This window comes from Xiphophorus maculatus, chromosome 16 (assembly GCF_002775205.1).
Source record: "Xiphophorus maculatus strain JP 163 A chromosome 16, X_maculatus-5.0-male, whole genome shotgun sequence".
NCBI classification, from domain to species: domain Eukaryota; kingdom Metazoa; phylum Chordata; class Actinopteri; order Cyprinodontiformes; family Poeciliidae; genus Xiphophorus; species Xiphophorus maculatus.
In genome coordinates, this window is record NC_036458.1 from 25,089,917 (window position 1) to 25,111,246 (window position 21,330).

The 21,330-nt window shown below is 38.2% G+C and overlaps 1 protein-coding gene across 1 annotated transcript; it reads right to left on the minus strand.

Annotated features, from left to right (window-relative positions):
- Window positions 1-6,255: 6,255 nt before the first annotated feature.
- Window positions 6,256-19,484, minus strand: LOC102227558 (primary amine oxidase, liver isozyme-like). The gene is made up of 5 exons (XM_005811910.3): window positions 17,884-19,484; window positions 14,634-14,752; window positions 12,582-12,748; window positions 6,757-6,889; window positions 6,256-6,666 (listed from the first exon to the last, which is right to left on the minus strand). Exons 1-5 carry the CDS (start codon window positions 19,454-19,456, stop codon window positions 6,376-6,378), a joined length of 2,283 nt encoding a protein of 760 aa, XP_005811967.2. The 5' UTR covers window positions 19,457-19,484; the 3' UTR covers window positions 6,256-6,375.
- Window positions 19,485-21,330: the final 1,846 nt, after the last annotated feature.

Here is a 21,330-nt window from a genome sequence, read left to right on the forward strand (position 1 = left end):
AAACTGAGGGTTAAAAGTGACATAATTAAATAATTAATGAAATGTCATTAAAAATTTAAGGAATTTATTGTGTATATATAATTAAGTTGTATAGTATTCCATTAAATTATTAAAGTTGAAAGTTAAAACACATGCTATGTATTAATAATTAAATGTGCATTTATTTGTTTCATGGTTCCTGTCCCTGCAGTTCCACCATGATTTATTTTATCTGTCAAACTCATCCATCAAAGTTGAGGGGCAGGGTTAATTGATGAAAATGTTTATTTTGTATTACTTTTATTTTTAGTTAACCAAAATACAGCCAATTCTTTGAGGACTTTGAGACGGTTATCCATCCCTTCATTACCATTCAGCTGAATTACTGTAATGGACTTAAAAGAAGAAAAGCAAAACTAGAGTTCTTAATAAGTTCATAAAGAAAGCTAGAGTCTGGAGGATGCCAGGGATGAAGGAAGACCCAAAGAGCATCGGCCAAAGAAGCTTGGCGCCTGAAGTACTGCGGCGCCAGAAGAAGGGTCCTTAAGGTTTCCGTTGAGACCTGGGGATGTTGTAAAGGCTCTGGAGTTGGGGAAGACAGCCCATGTAGAGGAGCAGAGGACCACTTAGAGGCACTGAGGACACATGTAGAGGCACTGAATCAGGCACTGGAGACAGATGTGGGTCGTCCTCGTCCCCCTCAGAGAATGGAGACTAAGGTCCTCAGCCAAGCTCAGGAGGCTGGAGATCACAGTGGAGCGAGCGGTGCAGCCTGGAACCCTGGAGCAATCTCAGCAGATGCTGCCGCTAGAGCTGGCAAAGGAGAGGCTGTGGAGACATTTCCTGTGGATGCATCAGACCAACCCTCTGGAGAAACTGTGGAGGCATCAGGCTGACTTGCAGGAGAAGATGTGGAGGTTTCCTTGCGGCGGTGGTGTCTGCGATGAGAGGACAACAGAATCGGGAAAGCAGAGGTAGGAGACATAGGTGGAGTCCGGGAAGGAGTATCAGATGAAAATGTGGGTGGTGATTGTAGTGGAAATGTCTGAAGATATAACTTTGTGAAAGCAGCCTGAGGATCCCTCTGCTTTCTCTTCTGCAGATCTGAGATGATTGATGATGGAAGGTGAGGAGCCCATTTGTGTAGCACAAAATTGCAGTGGGGTGGAATCTGACTTGGAGTGGAGGTACTCTTTAATAGTCTGTAAAAAGTTAATAAAAATCTCTTCCGAAAAGGGATCTGCTGGGTCCTGTGGGCTTGTTTCTTCTATAATGTTGAGTGGTTTATTGGTGGATCCAAATACAGATAGGCTGAGATATCAAGTAGATGATGCAGGTTTTAATGAAAAAAAGATGGTGAAACAACAAAACTTATAGCCATCCAGGTGAACACAATATCAGGAACACAAGGAGCACGACGAGGGGAATAGACGGGGTACACCGGGTGAACCAGCAAGGAGCGTGAGCAGGAGAAAGGTTTAGATACTGGTGAGCTAACAGGTTGCTGGTGTGAGGGGAGACAGAGAAACAGGAAGTGACACGGGGCAAGGGAAGGCATACTGGGGACTAGGAAATGAATCTGTCATAAAAGAATAACTGAACATAACGAACAGCAAAACTAGGGTAACTAAGAGAGGACTAGACACAAGAAATAAACAATAATTTTTTGTATGGCATAGTTTTTTGGAATGGGGTACTTTTATAATGGTTTCATTCCAGTGGAAGCTGACCTTATAGACCCCCCGGTACAAAGAGCAGCGTTTCTCAATTTTGGTTCTCAGGCACCTTAATATTTTATTTAGATGTGTTTCTGTTCCAGAACACCTGATTCAAATGGTTGCATAACATCTTCTATACTGCAGCAGCTTGTTATTCACCCATATATTTATGTCAGGTGTGTGGCGGGAAACACCTAAAACGTGAAGTGCAGTGGTTCCCGAGGTCTGGGATTAAGAAACATTGGGTTAGAAGCAAGAAAGGGGACTAACAGATCCAGTTGACTCCCAAGAGGGTATAGGCATTCAACAAGGCCCTGGCTAATGGTGTGATTTTGGCCCAAAATGGGGAACTCCTTTGCAACCAAAACTGTGCAAAGGTACATCAGCAAATCTTAGCATTAAAACACGATGTTGTTTCAGTTCAGTTAGTTTCTCCTGCTCCTCTACAGTCATGTCCTTTCCAACAACTGATGATGATCTAAATGGGCCCCTAATCCAGTCAAGGCATTCAGTGAAGGATGAAGACAAATAAAATGACAACTTTTCTTTTAGAGTCTTCAGATGTTTAACTATTATCTCACAGTGCAGCAGTGTTGGCATCTTGCTGTTTCTCTGTGAGTGGAAACATCTCAAGGTTAGTCCTTTGGACATGTCATGTTATTGTCAGAAATCCATTTTCAAACAGAATGCACTTATTTTATCTGTGCTTGACAGCAAGTTCTTATGTGTTCAGTTCATTCAGATCGTGAAATATATCTGCCATACCAACCTTTAACCCCACCCCTCATTAGCATTTGAATATTCAGACCTGTCATTTGTAAAAAAAAAAAACTCTTTAAATGTTCGTCCCGTAGCTCATACTTGCGGTGCTTCACCTTGCCCCGCAACAACCACAGACCTCCATATGGAGCAAGAAGGCTTTATGCTCTTCTCCCATTTCATCACACAAGGATGCAAATGTGCACATTTTCACAGATTGTATCTTAACAAAGTTCACAATGTGCACAACATCAACTATCTAAATGCCACTCTGTATTTCAAAATCAAAATTTTTTGTTGCTGCTACTCCATAAGGTTAAAACTAACAGCCATAATAACACTGGTGTGATATAAGCTAATTACAAACAACACTAATGATAGTAAGTATGTTACATACATAGAGTAGCTTTGGAATGACATGTTGATATGGTGGGGACATATTAAGTTAAGTATTGTCATTTTAGATGGACAATACTTATTTCACGGAAGGTTGTTTAAGATGCGCTGAATGGCTGGTGTAAAGTCTCTATAGAAAACAACTGCAGACCCGACTGCAGATCACTGGGTATGGCAGGCCATTTGAACATAAATTCAGTTTTACTGCATTTACATTCCAGACATCTGAAATTGGGTTATGAGTAGACATATTAGGAAATTAAGATATATGTGAATATATTTTTACTAGACAAAATACCTATTTGTGATATCTCTAAAAACATTCTGACTAGTAGAAATGACATCAGATTTACCACTGGGTTATATGGAGCCTTCAATTCAAGATATGTACAATGAATTACTCAATCTCAAAACTAATATTTCTGATATGTACAATAATTTTATAACTAGTAATAAAGCTGACAAACTTGGTATTAGCAACAATCTTACCACTCCTGGATTATGGACATGTTTTGTATATGAATGCTTGGACCAAATGGCTTCAATCCTTGAATACCGTCTATCATTGTGCTTTAAGGTTTGTAACAGGTAGCAGATGTTTTACACAACATCATTGTGAGTTGCATGGGCTCCTTTAAGCGTACGGAAATATCAGTTACTTGATGATATGAAAGTCATCAAGTGTAGATTTATAAAAATACTCGGCTTGGCTCCAGTTTATTTAAATCCTCTCCTACAACAAACTGTTACTGCCCATTCTTTATGCTCCAGCAACATTTCCCTTACATGTTCCATGTGTTCGAACAGAAAAAGGGAAGCAAACAATCAGTTCCAGTTTGAATTTAATATCTCAGCTCTTATTTCATTGTACTTTTTTTAAGCAGTTCTTAAAAACATGCAAAATATTCATATCAATCAGTGCCATTGCTTTTAAACTGTTTTGTAATTTGTTTCAAATTTGTGCATATGTTTTAATTTATTTTACTTTTGGGTAACCAGGTTGTTGTGCATAGCAGGTGTCTCTCACTCTTAAAAGGAGATCTAGATGTCAGTGTGGTTTTACCTAGCTAAATAAATTTAACAGAAAATTCGATTTTTTTTATTTTTATTTTTTTCATTACGGCTTGTCAGGCAAAAGCGAATTTATGTTAAACTGGCCTGCCATACTCTGAGGCTTCATAGAATTGTATGGAGGAAAATGACTTCAGAGCAGGCAGCACCCTCTCCTGTACGGTTAGTTGAATTACCGTTAGGTCTCAGTTCTGCTCCATCTGTGAGACTGCTGGTGCAAAATAAGAGAATCGATGAATTCAACGAGAAACATGGCTTAATGATCCTCCAGTGCATAATCAAAATCAAAAAGTAATTTTTTATTTTTCAAAAGTTCTGTGTCATGGCAAAATGGTGACATGCAAGTATTTTTACAAAAATAATATAAGGAGTAATTAAAGTGGATGGAATAAAAAACTGTTTTACCTTTATATATTTATATGAGGATATATACATACATACATTATATATATATATATATATATATATATATATATATATATATATATATATATATATATATATATATATATATATATATATATATACACACTGCCTGGCCAAAAAAAAAGTCGCCACCTGGATTTAACTAAGCAAATAGGTACAAGCCTCCTATTGGATAAGTACTGCATAGGCGATTATCTTTCAGCTGGCAACAAGTTATTTAACCCCAGCTGATGCAATGAGTAACTCCTCATTTCTTAAACAACCATGGCAAAAGACACATCCTGTGGTCGTGGAAAAGACGTTAGTCTGTTTAAGAAGGGTCAAATCATTGGCATGCATAAAGCAGAAAAAACATCTAAGGAGATTGCAGAAACTACTAGAATTGGGTTAAGAACTGTCCAACGCATCGTTAAAAACTGGAAGGATGGTGGGGAACCATCGTCTTCCAGGAAGAAATGTGGTCGGAAAAAAATCCTGAATGATCGTGATCGGCGATTACTTAAACGTTTGGTCAAATCAAATCGAAGAAAAACAACAGCAGAACTCAGGAGTATGTTTAATTGTGAACGCAAAAGCATTTCCACACGCACAATGCGAAGGGAACTCAAGGGGCTGGGATTGAACAGCTGTGTAGCCGTAAGAAAACCTCTAATCAGTAAGGCTAACAGAAAAAAAGGCTTCAGTTTGCTAGGGAGCATTAAGATTGGACTCTGGAGGAATGGAAGAGGGTCATGTGGTCTGATGAGTCCAGATTTACCCTGTTCCAGAGTGATGGGCGCATCAGGGTAAGAAGAGAGGCAGGTGAAGTGATGCACCCATCATGCCTAGTGCCTACTGTACAAGCCTGTGGGGGCAGTGCTATGATCTGGGGTTGCTGCAGTTGGTCAGGTCTAGGTTCAGCAACATTGTGTGCCCAAAGAATGAGGTCAGCTGACTACCTGAATATACTGAATGACCAGGTTATTCCATCAATGGATTTTGTCTTCCCAAATGGAACGGGCATATTCCAAGATGACAATGCCAGGATTCATCGGGCTCACATTGTGAAAGAGTGGTTCAGGGAGCATGAGACATCTTTTTCACACATGGATTGGCCACCACAGAGTCCAGACCTTAACCCCATTGAGACTCTTTGGGATGTGCTGGAGAAGGCTTTGCGCAGTGGTCAGACTCTCCCATCATCAATACAAGATCTTGGTGAAAGATTAATGCAACACTGCATGGAAATAAATCTTGTGACACTGCAGAAGCTTATTGGAACAATGCCACAGCGAATGCAGGCTGTAATCAAAGCTAAAGGCGGTCCAACAAAATATTAGAGTGTGACCATTTTTTGGTGGCGACTTTTTTTTTGGCCAGGCAGTATATATATAAATTTATATATGCAGCTCTGGAAAAGCTCTGGAAAAAAGACAACTGCACTGAACTGCATTGAAAACCTCCTGGTTATTCCACCAAATATTGAATTCTGAACTCTTCCTGAGTTCAAAAAATAGTATTGTTGTTCCTAAATGAATATGAACTTGTTTTCATTGCATTATTTGAGGTCTGAAAACACTGCATCTTTTGGGGGGTTTTGACCATTTGTCATTTTTTGCAAATACATATAAAATGTTTGTTTGGAATTTCAGAGACATGTCAGTAGTTCATAGAATAAAAGAACAATGTTCATTTTACTCAAACATAGACCTATAAAAAGTAAAATCAGAGAACTGATCATTTTGTAGTGGTCTCTTAATTATTTCCAGAGTTATATATATACTGTATGTATGTATTTACATGTATATCATTAGAGTTCACCAGAGGTAAAACCGTTTTTTTAGCTTTAGTGAAGATAAAAAACTGTTTTTCACCTGTAAACAACTGTGTTTATGATAGGTAAATAAAACAACATAATACAGAGGGATTTGCAGGCCCACAATATAATGTGTATTAATTCAATTTGTTACACTAAGTTAAACACATAGTGCAAAACTTTTCTTACATATTAAAATAACTGTGAAGCTTTTGCTCAGCAACACGTAAATCATTTCCAGTCCTCAAACTTCATAACTCCGTCGAAGCCGTGGTAAGTAAAGGTCTCCAGGGTGGGGGTACAAGTCTCGTGTGTCAAGCATGCCATCCTGTTGTTCTCACAGCTGCCTTCAGCACCAGGGCTGAAGTAAACAGAATCTGTAGAGCTGATAGATGGGTCTTCATCAAAGTAGTTATGTGGTCGTAGTATGACTCCACCACCATTACCTACTGTCACAGTGTTAGGTATGTCTTCAGCATGAGGGATATGAAGGAAGCCTGTGGTCACCCAGGCAACAAGGTCCTAAAGACACATAATAAGGCAGGTTATATTTTTCAAATTTGAGGTATTTTGAGTGGTTACATTCTTTTGTCAAATCATGTCACAACATACTTGATTTTCAATGCTTTCGTTGTCTTCAATATACTTGCTGAAGTCAACAGCTGGAGTCCAAACATCATTCTGACTGTAAAGACTACTGCTGGTTTGTTCCGAGTCCTTATGCTTGGTGATGGCAACTTTATACCTGGAAAAGACCGAAAATATACTGTAACAAACAGGTTTGTTATCTCGGAATGTTCAGAGAGCTCAGATTGTGATGTTACAAAGAGATTTCAACTTCTGACATTGTTTAGTGACATTGAGTTTTTTGTCCTTGGGAGTTGCGTACCAACATACTTTAAGGCAGAAGAGGAAAATAGCTAAAAATGATTTCCTAAAGATAATGTACCTCACTAATAACATGATTTTTAAAATCTGTTTTATTCAAATGGGAAACACCAGAAACATGTAGACCAGGACGAAAACCACACTGCTCCCTGGTGAGGTGTTCCGGGCACGTCCCACTGGGAGGAGGCCCCGAGGAAGACCCAGGACACGCTGGAGAGACAATGTCTCTCGGCTGGCCTGGGAACGCCTCGGGATCCCCCCGGAAGAGCTAGAAGAAGTGGCCGGGGAGAGGGAAGTCTGGGCCTCCCTTCTGAAGCTGCTACCCCCGCGACCCGACCTCGGATAAGCGGAAGAAGATGGATGGATGGATGGATGGATGGATGGATGGAGAAACATGTAGAACAACCTTAAAGACCCTGAATAACAAGAACCTCCATTATGCCTTGTGGAGTGGGAAATTCTTAAATTGGGTTCAGGTTTTGAAAGACACCACAAGATCACTTTATCTTGGTATTCAAAACATTAGGAAGACATTATAAACAATTTGGATTGACCCTTGGATAACTCCATCCAGTGCTGGACCAGGGGATTAGGGGATTTCACTGAGAGCCTTGGTTAGGGCTGAACGGGGATTCAGAAAACCCGTGGAGAACATTGTCAGGAAGCAAGATGGATCATTTGCTGGTGATTGGCCACGAGTCATGGAGGACCAAAAGAGAAATGCTGCACCCTTGTTCCCTCTGAGGGACTCTGCTTTGTGTCAGGAGAGCTCATGTACTTGATTTCATAATTTCAGGGCTTTTCCAGACCAACATGCAGAAACAGATGCAGAAACTGAATTTAGGAGTTAAATAGTTCATTTGCAAAGGAACAGAAATATGTGCAAAAAGGAGGGCCTATGGTTCTTCAGTCATTATGAAATGTCTGAAGAAGGAGAGAGAGTAGTGGTTGTCAAATAATGATGATGATGATGATGATGAAGAGATGAGTGCAGAATATTGGAGAGTTTGTATCTTCAAGCTTATAATACATTGGAGAGCTTTCAGCAAGGAGGGAGGAGAAAAATCAGTAGCGATAAGTGGAGGTGCTGGTTGTCTTGAGTAACCAAAGGGAAGTGAGAATCATCTGATTCACACCTGGAGTGAGCAGAAAGCAGAGGTTTGTCCTGGGATGGAGGAAATATAAATAAACTGAGTATTTCTGTACATGACACAAGTCTGACTTGTGCTAGAAGTCTGATAAGTGAAAAGAAATGGTGGGAGTACAATCCATAAGCCACTCCACATTGCCTCCAACATGCAGAATTGCACTATGAGTGGTGCAATTATGGAATTTTAGAAAAAGCTTGAAGGCTGTAAAGCTTTTAAATTTTTTTGTTGAAGGTATTTCTTGCAGTGGTGGGCTATCAGGACCTGCTGGCCTAAACACTATCAGAATCCCTAACATATATCCTTAATATATATCTGCAACCTAAATTACTAATCCGCCCTAATTATATTTGAAAAAGAAAAAGTTTTTTTATCTACTAGATTTAAAATAATCTATTACTGCAATGTGATTATCCTAAGACCCATGATTAATAAAAAAGAAACTATGTATTTTACTAAACAAGGAAAAATTAAACAACTTCAAGCTCCATTGCATCTAAAACATTACATAGTTTCATTATATCCCAAAAGACTACTTTGTCTTTGGTTCCCAGAGTTTCTAAAAGTAGCGCCCATGGGATAGTTTGTTTTAACTGCAGTCCTGTGAAATTCTTACTAGTAGGCAGGATGTAGACAGCAGCAGAGTAAGTGACAGAGAGACGCAGACTCTCCACATGAGGTCAGTCTATGAGAAAATGTATGAAATTTCTAGTGGACCAAGCAATACAACTTTCATTAATTGGATTATTTACTGTAGACAATGTCCAACTGCACTAATCAACTGGGATTATTATTAAGTCTAATACCAATACACTTTAAAAGAGATACATTATACAAAATCCATTTTTAACCCCTAAATAGGAGTGCAAAAACATTCAATTTATTCTCTCCTGGAGTTGCATAGAAATTTTTATGATCTTTTTGGAATATATTTTTCAAACTGTAAATTTTTCTATATTTACTATAATGTTTTGACCTCATTGTATTTGCTGTTGAACTGCTAAACAAGGTCATTACTTTCAGCCAATCAGTTCTATGAATCTGTCATTTTTTTCCTTGCAGCAATTTTATAGTTCAAGGTCAGTTATGCCATTTTGACTTGCAAGGAGACGAGTCAAAATGTTCGTTTCTACCACGTATTAATGTGCAGGATTCTTTACATTGGCCCTCGGCATCAGAACCTTTTCTGAATATTTTTCAAGGGAATGTACCCACATCAGTGGAGAAAATCTGTTTCTGGAGCACTTGTGGATCAACACTTCAGCAACCTGCACCAGTTACAAGAGGGATTTTCCAAAAGACTTCATCTGATTGACACGTCAGTTCCTTCCCTCTATTCAAACTTCTTTCCCTCTATTCAAACTAGATAAGCAGCAAAGCAGTAAGCTCCAAACAACCTTAAAGTAAGGTTTGCATGACTGCAAACCTTACTTTAAACATGAATTTTGTGTGCTGAAAATTAACTTGGAAAAACAAAAGAATGTTACCCAGCTCAGTTCTGTTATTTTTATGGTTGTTATTTAGAAACAGTGTTGGTTGTAGATCTGACAGCTGGTGGGAGGAAGGGCCTGCATTTATATTGCAGGAAGGGCATGCCTTTCCACTCCAGTCACAGTGTGAAGCCACAATGTTCACGGAAAAAAACAAAAATAACTTTTTATGTTTGGGGCACATACCATCAGATAGCAAGCAGGGGTTCCTCTTAATATGATGGTACTCTAGTAGAGAATACCACAACAGATGGCTGGGTCCATAACAAAAATAAAGAGGGTGTTCAGGGATGTTCTGAAAGAGTCTGCTTATATCCTTCAAGAAAAATGCATTAGTTAATTTCAACCCAAGATGCAGCTGAATGATGTTTAAACAACATGTTTTCATGTTAAAGTTTCGATTGTAGATTCAAATTTGAAATTATTTAAATTCTATCAAACTGTTTCTGACAGCAAGGGTAATAGACATCTCATAAAAGTACCAAAAACAATCTTATGGTGAATATAAATAGGAAATACACTTTACTCTTCACACAATGCAGAATCGTAATGGCAACTGCCAAACCCAAGGTGGTCCTATTCAATTTTCAGGCTGAAAGCCATGATTTATTTCTCCAGTGAACATGTCTATTTTTCTCTAGAGTCTACAGCTGTGTGAAGCATCCAGCTTCCTCCAGCTGCATCCAAAGGCTTCCACTGCAGTTGTTGATGTTAAAGCTTTACAGGCAGCTGCTCAGACACAGAAACATTCCATAAAGCTCTCTCCAAACTATTTTTAAGTTCATCCCTAGGCCACATGAAGTTAGATTGGTAGCTATTGAACTACACTACATAAGTTTGTTTTGCAAAAAAGTATGATTGCAAATATCATTCTTAACCAAAGTGAAGTTATTAGAAACACAGAGTGGAGGAGGCTGTGTGAATCAAATGGAAACTGGAAAACAGGTGATGACAGAAGCTGAAAACTGCACAGTCAAGTCTAGAACTCAGAAAAAGTCCTTGACTCTAACAATTGGCCAGCTGGGCAAACCTTGATAGTCCTTAAGCTCACTGACTGACAAAAGAGTGACAGGCATCGAAGGACATCAAGACAGAAGAGAGTAAAGAGTAAAAGATGCTACATTATTACAACAGAAAGCGAAATACACAATTATTAAAAAAAAAAAAGATTAAAACATATCACAAGTGACTAGGTCACTGTGTAGATAACCATATTGTGTTATTTCTCTGAATATGGTCTTAGGCTGTTAAATGGCAGTATGTAAACTGAACTCCACTGTTCCCATGACGCTCCTATTTAATGCTAATTTCTCATTGCTTAATTTCCTTGGAGATTTTTTTGTGCTGGATACCCAGCTGGGTATCTGGGAGCAACTTGGAAAGTGAGTTTAAGAGATAACTGTGTGCATATAAAACAAGGTGGTAGGTCTGGGGACCTCCAGCTTAAGAGAAATAAGGAAATGGTCTTTGAAAATAACTAGTGACAACAAAAGCTAGCAGAATTGTATGAATCTATTGTGTGAATGAAATAAAGAAAACAAAAATTTTGCAACAACAAAATGATAACTTTATCTTTAATGCATAATCATGAATAACCACAGGAATAAGAATTTAGAGCACCAATAGTGACCTTGGGATCAACAAGATTATGTTTAAGTTTCAGTGTTGTTGTGAACTGACTATACTGTCAATTCACAGTATCGTCAAAAGGCCTGGTTGACTGACTGTAGATTAGATATTTGGAATCATATAATGCCATTGTGCACAGACTAAGGGCACTGCGCCAAGAACATTGATCTGGTTTTTGACGGACTTAAGCTGACTGACAATGACACTGTCCCAGAGACTGGACAGACCCCAACAGACAGCGGCTGCTGAGACAACGGCACTATGCAGGATAGGATTACTGCAGTGATCCTTGGAGTTCTCACTCTGCAAGTTAATACACATTTTCTTGTGAGAAACCCAACAAATGAAGTTAAAACAAATTAAAGTCCATGTCAACAATTCTATTAAGTACATTAAATAAACAAAAATATATAATGAAATATTAATGAATAAATGGGTAAGAATAAGAAAAGAAAAGGCACTGAAAAAAAGAAGGATTTAGAGCTGGAAACAAAAGGAGACCCTCAGCTTTCCTTCTTTGTCCCAGGAACCTGAGCCGCTCATTGAACGAGAAGAGTCAGCCATCATTATAAATGCAACACTGGAAATAAATAAATCTTGTGAAGTTCAGTATGGTGATCAGAGGAACCAATGATGGATGTTGACTGTGCTGCTAAAAAAGTACAAGAGGATTTTTTAGAATGTGAGCTTTAAATAATTACTGCTGGACACAGAACTAAATCCAGTTAGCATAAAGAACAGAAAACAAGAATGCATAAAACTGAACTCAAAGAAATGAACTGAAAAAACCTTTCTAGCAATAACAAACACAGGAACGGAATAAAAAATGGCAAGACCTAATTGGACATAAATTAACAACCAGAATGTGGTGAAGACAAAAACAAAAATGGCACACAAAACTCACATGCCATGGTTCATAACATATATGTCAGGAACCAAGGATCATAACATATATGTACATTCCTGGTCAAGAGATTGCAAAAATAATTGCAAGTATACTTGCAATTATTATTATTTTTTTATTCAAACTTTGTGCTGCTGTACTGTAATCAGATTCTAAATTGTGAAAAAAGGAGTTTGAGAAATCATCAATGGTTGGCTGATGAAGTATTAATTATATTGATCATAATTAATACTTTATTAATAATTAAATCATTAATTATTAATAATAATAATTCTCAAGCAGTCAATAAGTGAGAAGCAGGTTACACATTGAACAGTAACTGAACCATAGCATGGATTTTCCTTTATATATTTATGTATTTAATTTGTCCATTCCTACCTGGCCCAGGACATTGATCTCTCTTCAGTCTGGCTCTCTGGTAGGTGGTCTCCTGCAAAGCTAAACACCTGCAGTTTGTAGGAACGCTGATGACCCCAACGATTGGTTTTCCTGCTAGCGATGTGAAGATAGCGAGGTATCTTGGTGTCATAACGCAGGGCAGCCTCCTGTGGAAGAGTTCCAGAAGTCTGACAGTCAAAATCCACGATGTGACAAATGGCATATGCAGATTTACAAACAAATTGAGATTTACGAGTGAGAAGCAAAAAGATGAGTTTGGCATCCTATGATGATTTAGTTCATCATTCAATTCATTCAGTTTGCATATATGACAGTCATGAAATACACAGCCTTTTAGAATTGGTCACTCTAAAATTGGTAATTTAGAATTACCAATTTTTGGTAATTCTAAAATTGGATATTAGAATTACCAATTAATTCTAAAATTCTCCCACTGTCAGTGTTTTCCACTGAAGCTGCTCTTGTCATGATGTGTGATTTGATTGTGGACCCAAATGCAGAAAGGCAAAAACATTGAGTAAATGAAGAATGTTTAATAAAAACATTATCAACAAACTAACAAAAACCTACAAAAAAGTGCCGTAGGAAGCGAGGGAGAGGACACGAGGGACTATGAAATAAGTCTAAAACTAAAGAATAACTAGACAAAAGAAACAATTGAACTAGAGCAACAAGGACATAAACTAGAATCATTAGGAAGACCTGAACTAAACAAACAGAAACAAGACTGATCGAGTCAAAGAAAGAGACTAATGAACACAGAATAATAAACAAACCTCGAAACAACCCAGGATATCATCCCCCTTCCAGCCTCTCATATTTAAATATGGCACCATAAATATGTTGTCATATTTATGATAAAAGTCATAAATATTTGTGAAGACTCCATCATGTTCATAATAGGTGTTATGTCATGTTTGCAGAAACCAGACTGAGGACTAATATGGCCACATCATCTTTAAAGTTACTGTGCTGCTTAGATTGATCAGTGATCAGTTGGGACGTGGAAACAGGATCTTCACATTTACTTTTGCCAAGTGGTTCAATACCTGCAGTCATTCTTGCTACTTTGCTAGCTAGACTATTTGTTCTTCTGGTTGAAATTCTCTCTGGGTGTTTGGTGTTTTTGTCATGGGGTTTTATGTTCCATGCATTTCTGTTTTTTAAATTCTTTGCTTATTTATTTGTGGGTTTGGGTTCATAGGCATACCTGTCAAGTTTTGGACTTGAGAATACAGGAAATATTCTCAAGTCCAATACCTCAGTCCTGTTAGGTTCTATTGTCAGAGCGGGGGGAATAGGACGGCGGGAGAGGGAGGCAAAATACAGTAGTTTTCTGGAAAAAAAGGGAAACTTGACAGCTATGTATAGTTGTCCTGGTGTCATGTCTTGTTTCTCTAGGTTATTTCCTGTTTGTGTTTTATTTAAGTTACATTTTTGTTTCAGTTAGTCTCTTATCTTGTTCTCATGCCTGATCTTGTCTATTCATTGTTATTCTAATCTTCCTCATCTGGGTTCTGTTCTAACCATGAATGTCATCCCTATACCTCAGTTATGTTCTAGTATCCATGTTTTGGTTTTCTTTAGCTTTCATTTGTGTTCTGGTATCCTTTAATTGTCATGTTTTATTTTTTGTTTTCATTTGTTCCTGTATTCTCTGTTTAGTCTGCTTCTCCAGCTAAGTTCCTCAGATCAGCCTTCTCAGTCTTCAACAGTCTCTGTAAACAAAATTGTCCTTGTCCTTTATCATGTGAATAATTGATTTATTGCCTATTGTGACAGGCCTAATTATCATTAAAAAAACAGGATTCACATTTTGTAATCGTCTCCACATGTTATAATAATGTTATTACATAATCTGGGAGAAAGAATTACAAAATCCTGCATTATTGCATAATGCATTATTACAAACATATAATGGATTGATTATTGTGACACCTTACAAGGTGCCACAGTAATGCTATGCATCATAAAGTAGAAGTTATTTTAAATAAAATAAAGACAGAATAGCAGAGGAAAATTAGAACAGACCTGTTCAGTACGGAGCTGCTTTTCCACCAACCGAGGAACCATTGCATATCGATCAGGCATCCAAGGCAAAGATACATTGGTAAACTCCATGTCTTTGGTCTGGAATACATTCTCCACTCCTGAAAAGGAAAAATAGATATTACAACAAAACCCAACAAATGTGCTTCTGCGTTTACTATTTTTACTTTTTAGAATTGTTTCATACAGTGGATCTAATATGTACTGAAAATGTCAGGGTTTTGTTTTAGTAAAGACATTTCTAATATGTCCCAAATAATCCACACACAAAGAAATCAACGCAAATGAGTCCACAAAGGAAGTTTTAGATAGAATATTGGAAGGATAAAGGAAAATAAGTTATGCCATAACAGAAATATATTAAATATTATGAGGAAAATTACATTACATTTATCCAGGAATTTGTCCTTCAGTTATCTGAAGGCTGGACATACTGTACAGCCCACACCATGATGTTTTCTACTGCAGACTTCTCATGTGTTTCAGTGTTGATGTGCAGAGCAACTCTTCCACTAAGCTTGATGTGAGCAATGGCATCCAATGTATCCAGCTTTGGTTTCATCTGAGTATAAATGAATTCATCAGATATGTCTATGTCTTCTCTATCTGAAAGATTTCCATTTACTGAGAAAATCAACCACACATTCAATTCCTTTTTTGTCCACTGTATAGACACCCTGCAAAGGTTAGTCCTGTCCACAGCAAATGTAGAAATAATCAAATGGTTATATGGTTACATACATCACTGTTCTACTTCAGAAAGAACAGCAGTGTCGGTATTTCCATTTTAACATGAAAAAACACACAGCTTCTCATTTCTTTTTACAGGTGCCTTGTTGAAAGTATTCTAACCTAAAGCAGAAAATAACGGCACAGAAATCATTGGGATGGATGGGAGAGGTTTTCCTGTTTCTTTCTGGCTTCTTTTCGGACATTGCTGATGAAATGGGGATTGACACATACAATGAAGGAGTGACATGTCTGATGTGATGCGAGGCATCATTTGCTATATATCACATGGCTTTCAGCAAGACAACACAATCATCGAAGCGGGGCTTCATCTGACACGTCTTTTTTATTTTGTACATGCCTGGAAGCCTGTTGTCTTCTGCGCCTCCGGGTCCTACTTAAGTGTCAATCCGTTTGTGGAACGGAAACTCTTTGTGGACACCTGCAACTCTGATGTCCTAATCTACCTGCCTGCTCTTCAGCAACAACCTCTTCACTCTCAAAATCTTGGCCTCCCTAGATTCTCACACAACCCCTGGATGTCCAAACTCACTTCTAGATACCAATCCTTCAAGCCCACTGCACACCGGACCTGATCTGCACCTTTACCTTTTACTTTACCTTACCTAACAGTAAGCTGCCTTCAGAGGAATTTGGCTGGGGGATTATGGATCAGTAATCAGGCTTTGTATTTAATATAAATATATATATAAACATTTATGTAATGCTAAGCCTGGTGGGGGCACAACTTTGTGGCCCGCCAGGCTTATAATACACTGGGGGAAACTCTGATATTGATAATATGCTGATGTTCTTATTCAAGTTTAAATAGAGGAGTAGGTAGTTCACCCAGGTGAGCAAAGAAAGAAAATAATGTGCAGAAGTTAATCAGACTAGAAGTGCTGTACCTTCAACTCAAATGTTTCCTGCTGAGATATTCCAGCATTCAGGATGTGTATAGTGGATCATCAATTCAGCTTCGCAGAACACGCTCTGAGCTGTGTTATCTTCTCTGTTTAGTTTAAAGTGACATTTTTTGACACTTTTTGTCTGTTAAATGTAAAGCTGGGCTACATTATTAAACAAAGCCCAAGATATTTACCGCAGGGCTAGAAGTTCATTGGATATAGATGTTGTGTACAATGATATAGTGATAATGAATTTGTGATATATTGTGCAGTACAGACCAGAAACGTTAAACTTTTCATGAAGAACAGCCTTCACAAATGGAAAGAGTATGACAAAACTGCAAACCTAAAATGACTGGCAATGAAGAGCATGAAAGTGGGGGAAACAGAGGATGGCAGGGAAGGCTGGGACAGTATTATGCAAAATTCTTTTGAGCTTTATATCATGTCATAATGCCATTCTCTCATCAAAAATATACCCACTGTGTTATGTTGCAGGGTATAATGCTGATCAATTTGACTTTATTAATATTAGGTTTATTTATTTTGACTATCTGCATTTGTATGTTTACTTAATTTGATTTAACTTGTGCAAAAGACAAGTGCGAACTTGTCTTTTGCACAAAAAGTAATTAAATTGTTTGGAAGAGGGGTTAGATATATGTCAGACAGTTGCATTACCCACAATACAATCAATACAAGTGAGATTTGGTCTTCTAGGATCATTTCTCTTACTATTTCCATTCTTTTAAGGCGTAGCAGTTAATTTAATTCTTTTGTGCTTGAAACCCTTGAATCTCCCATGGCAGCCATTTGGGGGTGCATAAGCACTTGCTCATACTATGCACCGTCCATTTACCCAAAGCTCCACTTTGGAGCTGCTTTCCCAAGCCGAGCTGCCACTCCATAGAGCACCCTTCACCACACAGTTACACCCAGTTATTTTACAGAATAAGACTGTACATCTAGGTTTGGAGTTGTGGCATGCTGAAGTCAAAAATGTTTGAGTGGTAAGAATAAATTTGAGATATTCCATTTATAGAGATGGAATCTGACAAATGTAAAGTTAGAGGAAACAGTAAAATGATTTATAGCATAATTTAGTTTATGTCAGTGTTAGGACAGTAATGATTTTTACCCCTTAATTGCGACACATGACAGCTTGGTTGAATAAAAAGTTCAATGATTTGCGTCCAATAATATGAATGAAATAAAAGGAGTATTGTATATAGGGGGAAAATCTATTAACCTAATCACCCTGTAATTCATTGATCAATGGAATCTAGACAGAATTCTCTTTTTCATTGACAAAACCTTCAGGTCATACTTTTTTTTTTACAAACAATTACCATGGTAAATGTTTTTTTAAAATTAGCATGGCTTTACTTATTTACCTCTGGGATCAATCAAAGAGTAAATATTTTTTTCAATTGAATTAATTTGAATTTTAACAAAACTGTATGGAGAATTATTTTTTTCTACCTAATAAGAAAAACTGTTTATTCATATTTCCAAATGTTGCACATGTAAAGAGAATAGCTAACAGAGCACTAATTTCCAAAGGTCACTTAGACATTAGATAATATGATGCTTACCTGCCACATCTAGGTCCACCTTGAAGTTGATGAAGTGTGTGTGGATGTTCCCGAGGACTCGTTCTGCCACTTGGTGTCCGTACTCCTGACTACCGTTGACCAGGTAGGAAGATGAGATGTAGCCAGTCGCGTGCACTTTGGCTTCTACTGATCCACTTTGATAAAAGATGAAATCCCACATGTAGTCATAGTTTCCTATAGCTGTTATTGTTCTGAAGACTAAAGCGCTGTTCACCATCCCACCGTAACTGTTGTGGAAAAAATCAGAGAAGTGTCTTCTTAGGGGCTGACCCATGTTGTGCTCAAAGATGCATATGGAATTCCTGAACCTGACTGGAACCGGGACATCGATGTACCGGTATGTGTCAACATAGTCAGCGTTATAAGGACAATCGACACCACGAACAAGTTCATGTGCGAAGCGCCCGATCCCGATGCTTGAATCCAAAAACTTTGTAATAATCATCCCTGGTGTCACTGAACCATACACCGACATCGCCTCCTGCACGCTTATTTCATAGGCGATTCTTTCACCATCAAACCTCACATCAAACACTCTCATACCTGTGAGAGAACTAAGTCCAAAAGCGAAGCTCCAGTCCAGGTACAAGACGTGGTTGTCCTGAATACTGTAGCGCTTTCCCTCTGTATAAAACTGCTGGGGTGGGATCTGCAGCGGCTTTTTTCTAGGCTTGAGAGAGCCGTAGTCAGGAGATTTCTTGTAGACAATTTTTTTCACATTCCCTTTATCATATTGCGTCTTAAGCTCTTCCACCGTGTCAAAATACTCCTCGTTGTACAGCAGCTTCTCCAATTTCCACTCAGATGCGTTTGTGCTCTTGTGGTTCAGCAGCGCCTCGAAACCCACCGGGTGAATGTACATGCCGCTCATGTCTCTGAAGAAGGAAACCCAAGTCTTTCTGTCCCCTGACTGGACCCCACGGGGCATTTGTTCAAATGCACTCAAGCGTTTTTCACCATCCACACCAAAACTCTCTTTCATGAGTTTCTTTAACTTAGAGAAGACCTCTGTGTCAAAAAATTTAAACATTAAAGCGTACTCCCCGACAGTAACCAGACGCTTGGTGATAGGTAATTCCATTTTGTATCTTTCGTTCGTTACATCTCTGTGGTTTGTCGGTTTGGGGAGAGGCCCCACCACATACTCCTTGATGTGGCCCTTCTTGCCATAGAAGACCACCACTGTTGCTTCTCTCACTGGCTTTGTGCCGTTCCCGTCTAAGTACGCCACAGCCTCCGATTTCTTTGGTAGTGAGAGATCAATTAGAAATAAAAAGTTTTCCGACGGCATGGTGGTCTGTCTGGTGGAGATATTCAGCTCCCTCTGTTTAAGCATGTACTGCTGGACTTGCAAGTACTCCTCCTGAGTGAGATCAGCAAACACCAGGCTGCGGTCATCGTGTTTACCTTTCAGCTGGTGGACATGCTGACCCGAACATTTGGGCTTCCTACCCGAGTGGATGCCTATGAGGACGATGTTGAGAATGACCGAGAACAGTCCAAAAAGTATGAGCGCCCATTTTACAAGGGAGTTCATCCTCCTCTCTACCATTACACACTGTGGAGAAAAGACAGGCAAGAATTCTGAAGGGGAGGAGGGCTGTGGTAGTTAAATAGTGTGGGAAAGGGGAGGCGTATCGAAATGTAACCGATCCCTCCCCACATGGACCCTTAACCTCTTGACACTCCTTTTTTCTTGGAATGCTCTCTCTCTCTAATAGGATATATATATATATATATATATATATATATATATATATATATATATATATATATATATATATATATCCAAATATAAAATTTGGAATCTTATTGCAAATTTCTCCTTGAAAATAGTCATTTATTTATCACCTCAAACAATGTGTTTATGCTATAAATACTAATTGTGGGAGCTTACTAATAGCTTTCACACACATTTTCAGAAACATTACTTTAAGGATTTTTTAATATAATGAAAGGTTAGCATAACTGTTTTTATATCAGTAAACACTAAACATTTGGATTAAAACCAGTTTTAAACTGGATAAATTATAAACAGCACTTTGCAACCTACATGCCAAAACAATGCAGCAAGTACAGCAACTTGCTTTGGATTGAATATATCAACACCACAGTCACTTAGTCTTCATTAATTCTAATCTTATTTCCATTTTAATATCCACCTGTTATCATTAAATGCTAATTAATTACTAATGAATCAAAATACAGTCACTTGTTTAGAATTTTATTGAGGTCCAAAATTAGTTATATTGAACTGCATGTGCAGTTTATATCTAATTTATAGTTACCACCATCTTTTACACATAGTATATTTTGAGGTCCACTCTCCATCACTGATTCTCACACTAAAATAGTGTGAGAATCTGTTGGACTTGGATTTGCTTTTATTGCTTTGATTCTGGGTTTTTGTTGTTCCTGTGTTTTGTTTCTGTTCTTACTGTATGCTATAGGTAGATTTTGCTTACCCATTGTTTTCCTGTTTTCTTTGTTTTCCTTTGTGTTTATTCAGTCATTCTCAACAATCAGCTTTACTTAGTTACATCTGTGTTCTGCACCTCATGTACTCCGACTCAGAGATCAATCAAACCTATCACTTTTCCTAGAAATCAGCTGTAGGTCAAACATTGCTCTGAGTTCACACATGCAAGATTCCACTCTTCGATCTGTGCTGCTGCTGTTGTTGCGTCACAAAAACAACCACACACAAGTTACCATGGTGACTTATTTTGAGAAGCTTGCCAGGCCAGCTGCAGTGGCCTGGCAAGCAGTGAAGTTTAATGGAGTGAAGTTTAGTGAAGTTTAATGGTGGAGGAGAGTGTTTTACATTCTATTTTACATTTTCAGCTTCTAAAAATTAACATGTTTGCTGTATCTGGTTAAAGCAACTGTAAGCATTCTTGAAGGTTGGACTTGGGCATCCCTGCCTTAGATATTTTAAACTAATCTGAAGAGAGTGAACTGAACCTAATGCACTGTTTGATAAATAGGATCATTCTTTCTGAATGGAGTTGGTATTTGCTCACTGTTCTCATGTGTTCTCATGTTGTCCTGTGATGAATTAGCAGGTTATACCCTGCCTCCCACCTGACTATTGGGGATACCAAACCCTGAGCAATAGTGGATGGATGGATAAGGAGTGGAGCAATCTACCTCTCACCTCTTTCCTGCAGGGGGGAATAAATAGCAGCAAACAAACTCACTCAGTTGTCTTAAAAATCACTCACGCGTGTGTGATGTTTACAAAGAAATCACTGGACATATAGTTCTGTTCATTAGACTAACAGCCATAGATTCAATTCTCTGCATTTTTCAAGTATCATCTGAAAAGTTTTGCAGGTAAAACTTTCTGTTTGGAAAGTGTTTGCTTGATTGTTCATTGTTATTCCATGTTCATGTACCCAGAGTCATTGGTATATGACTCTAGGT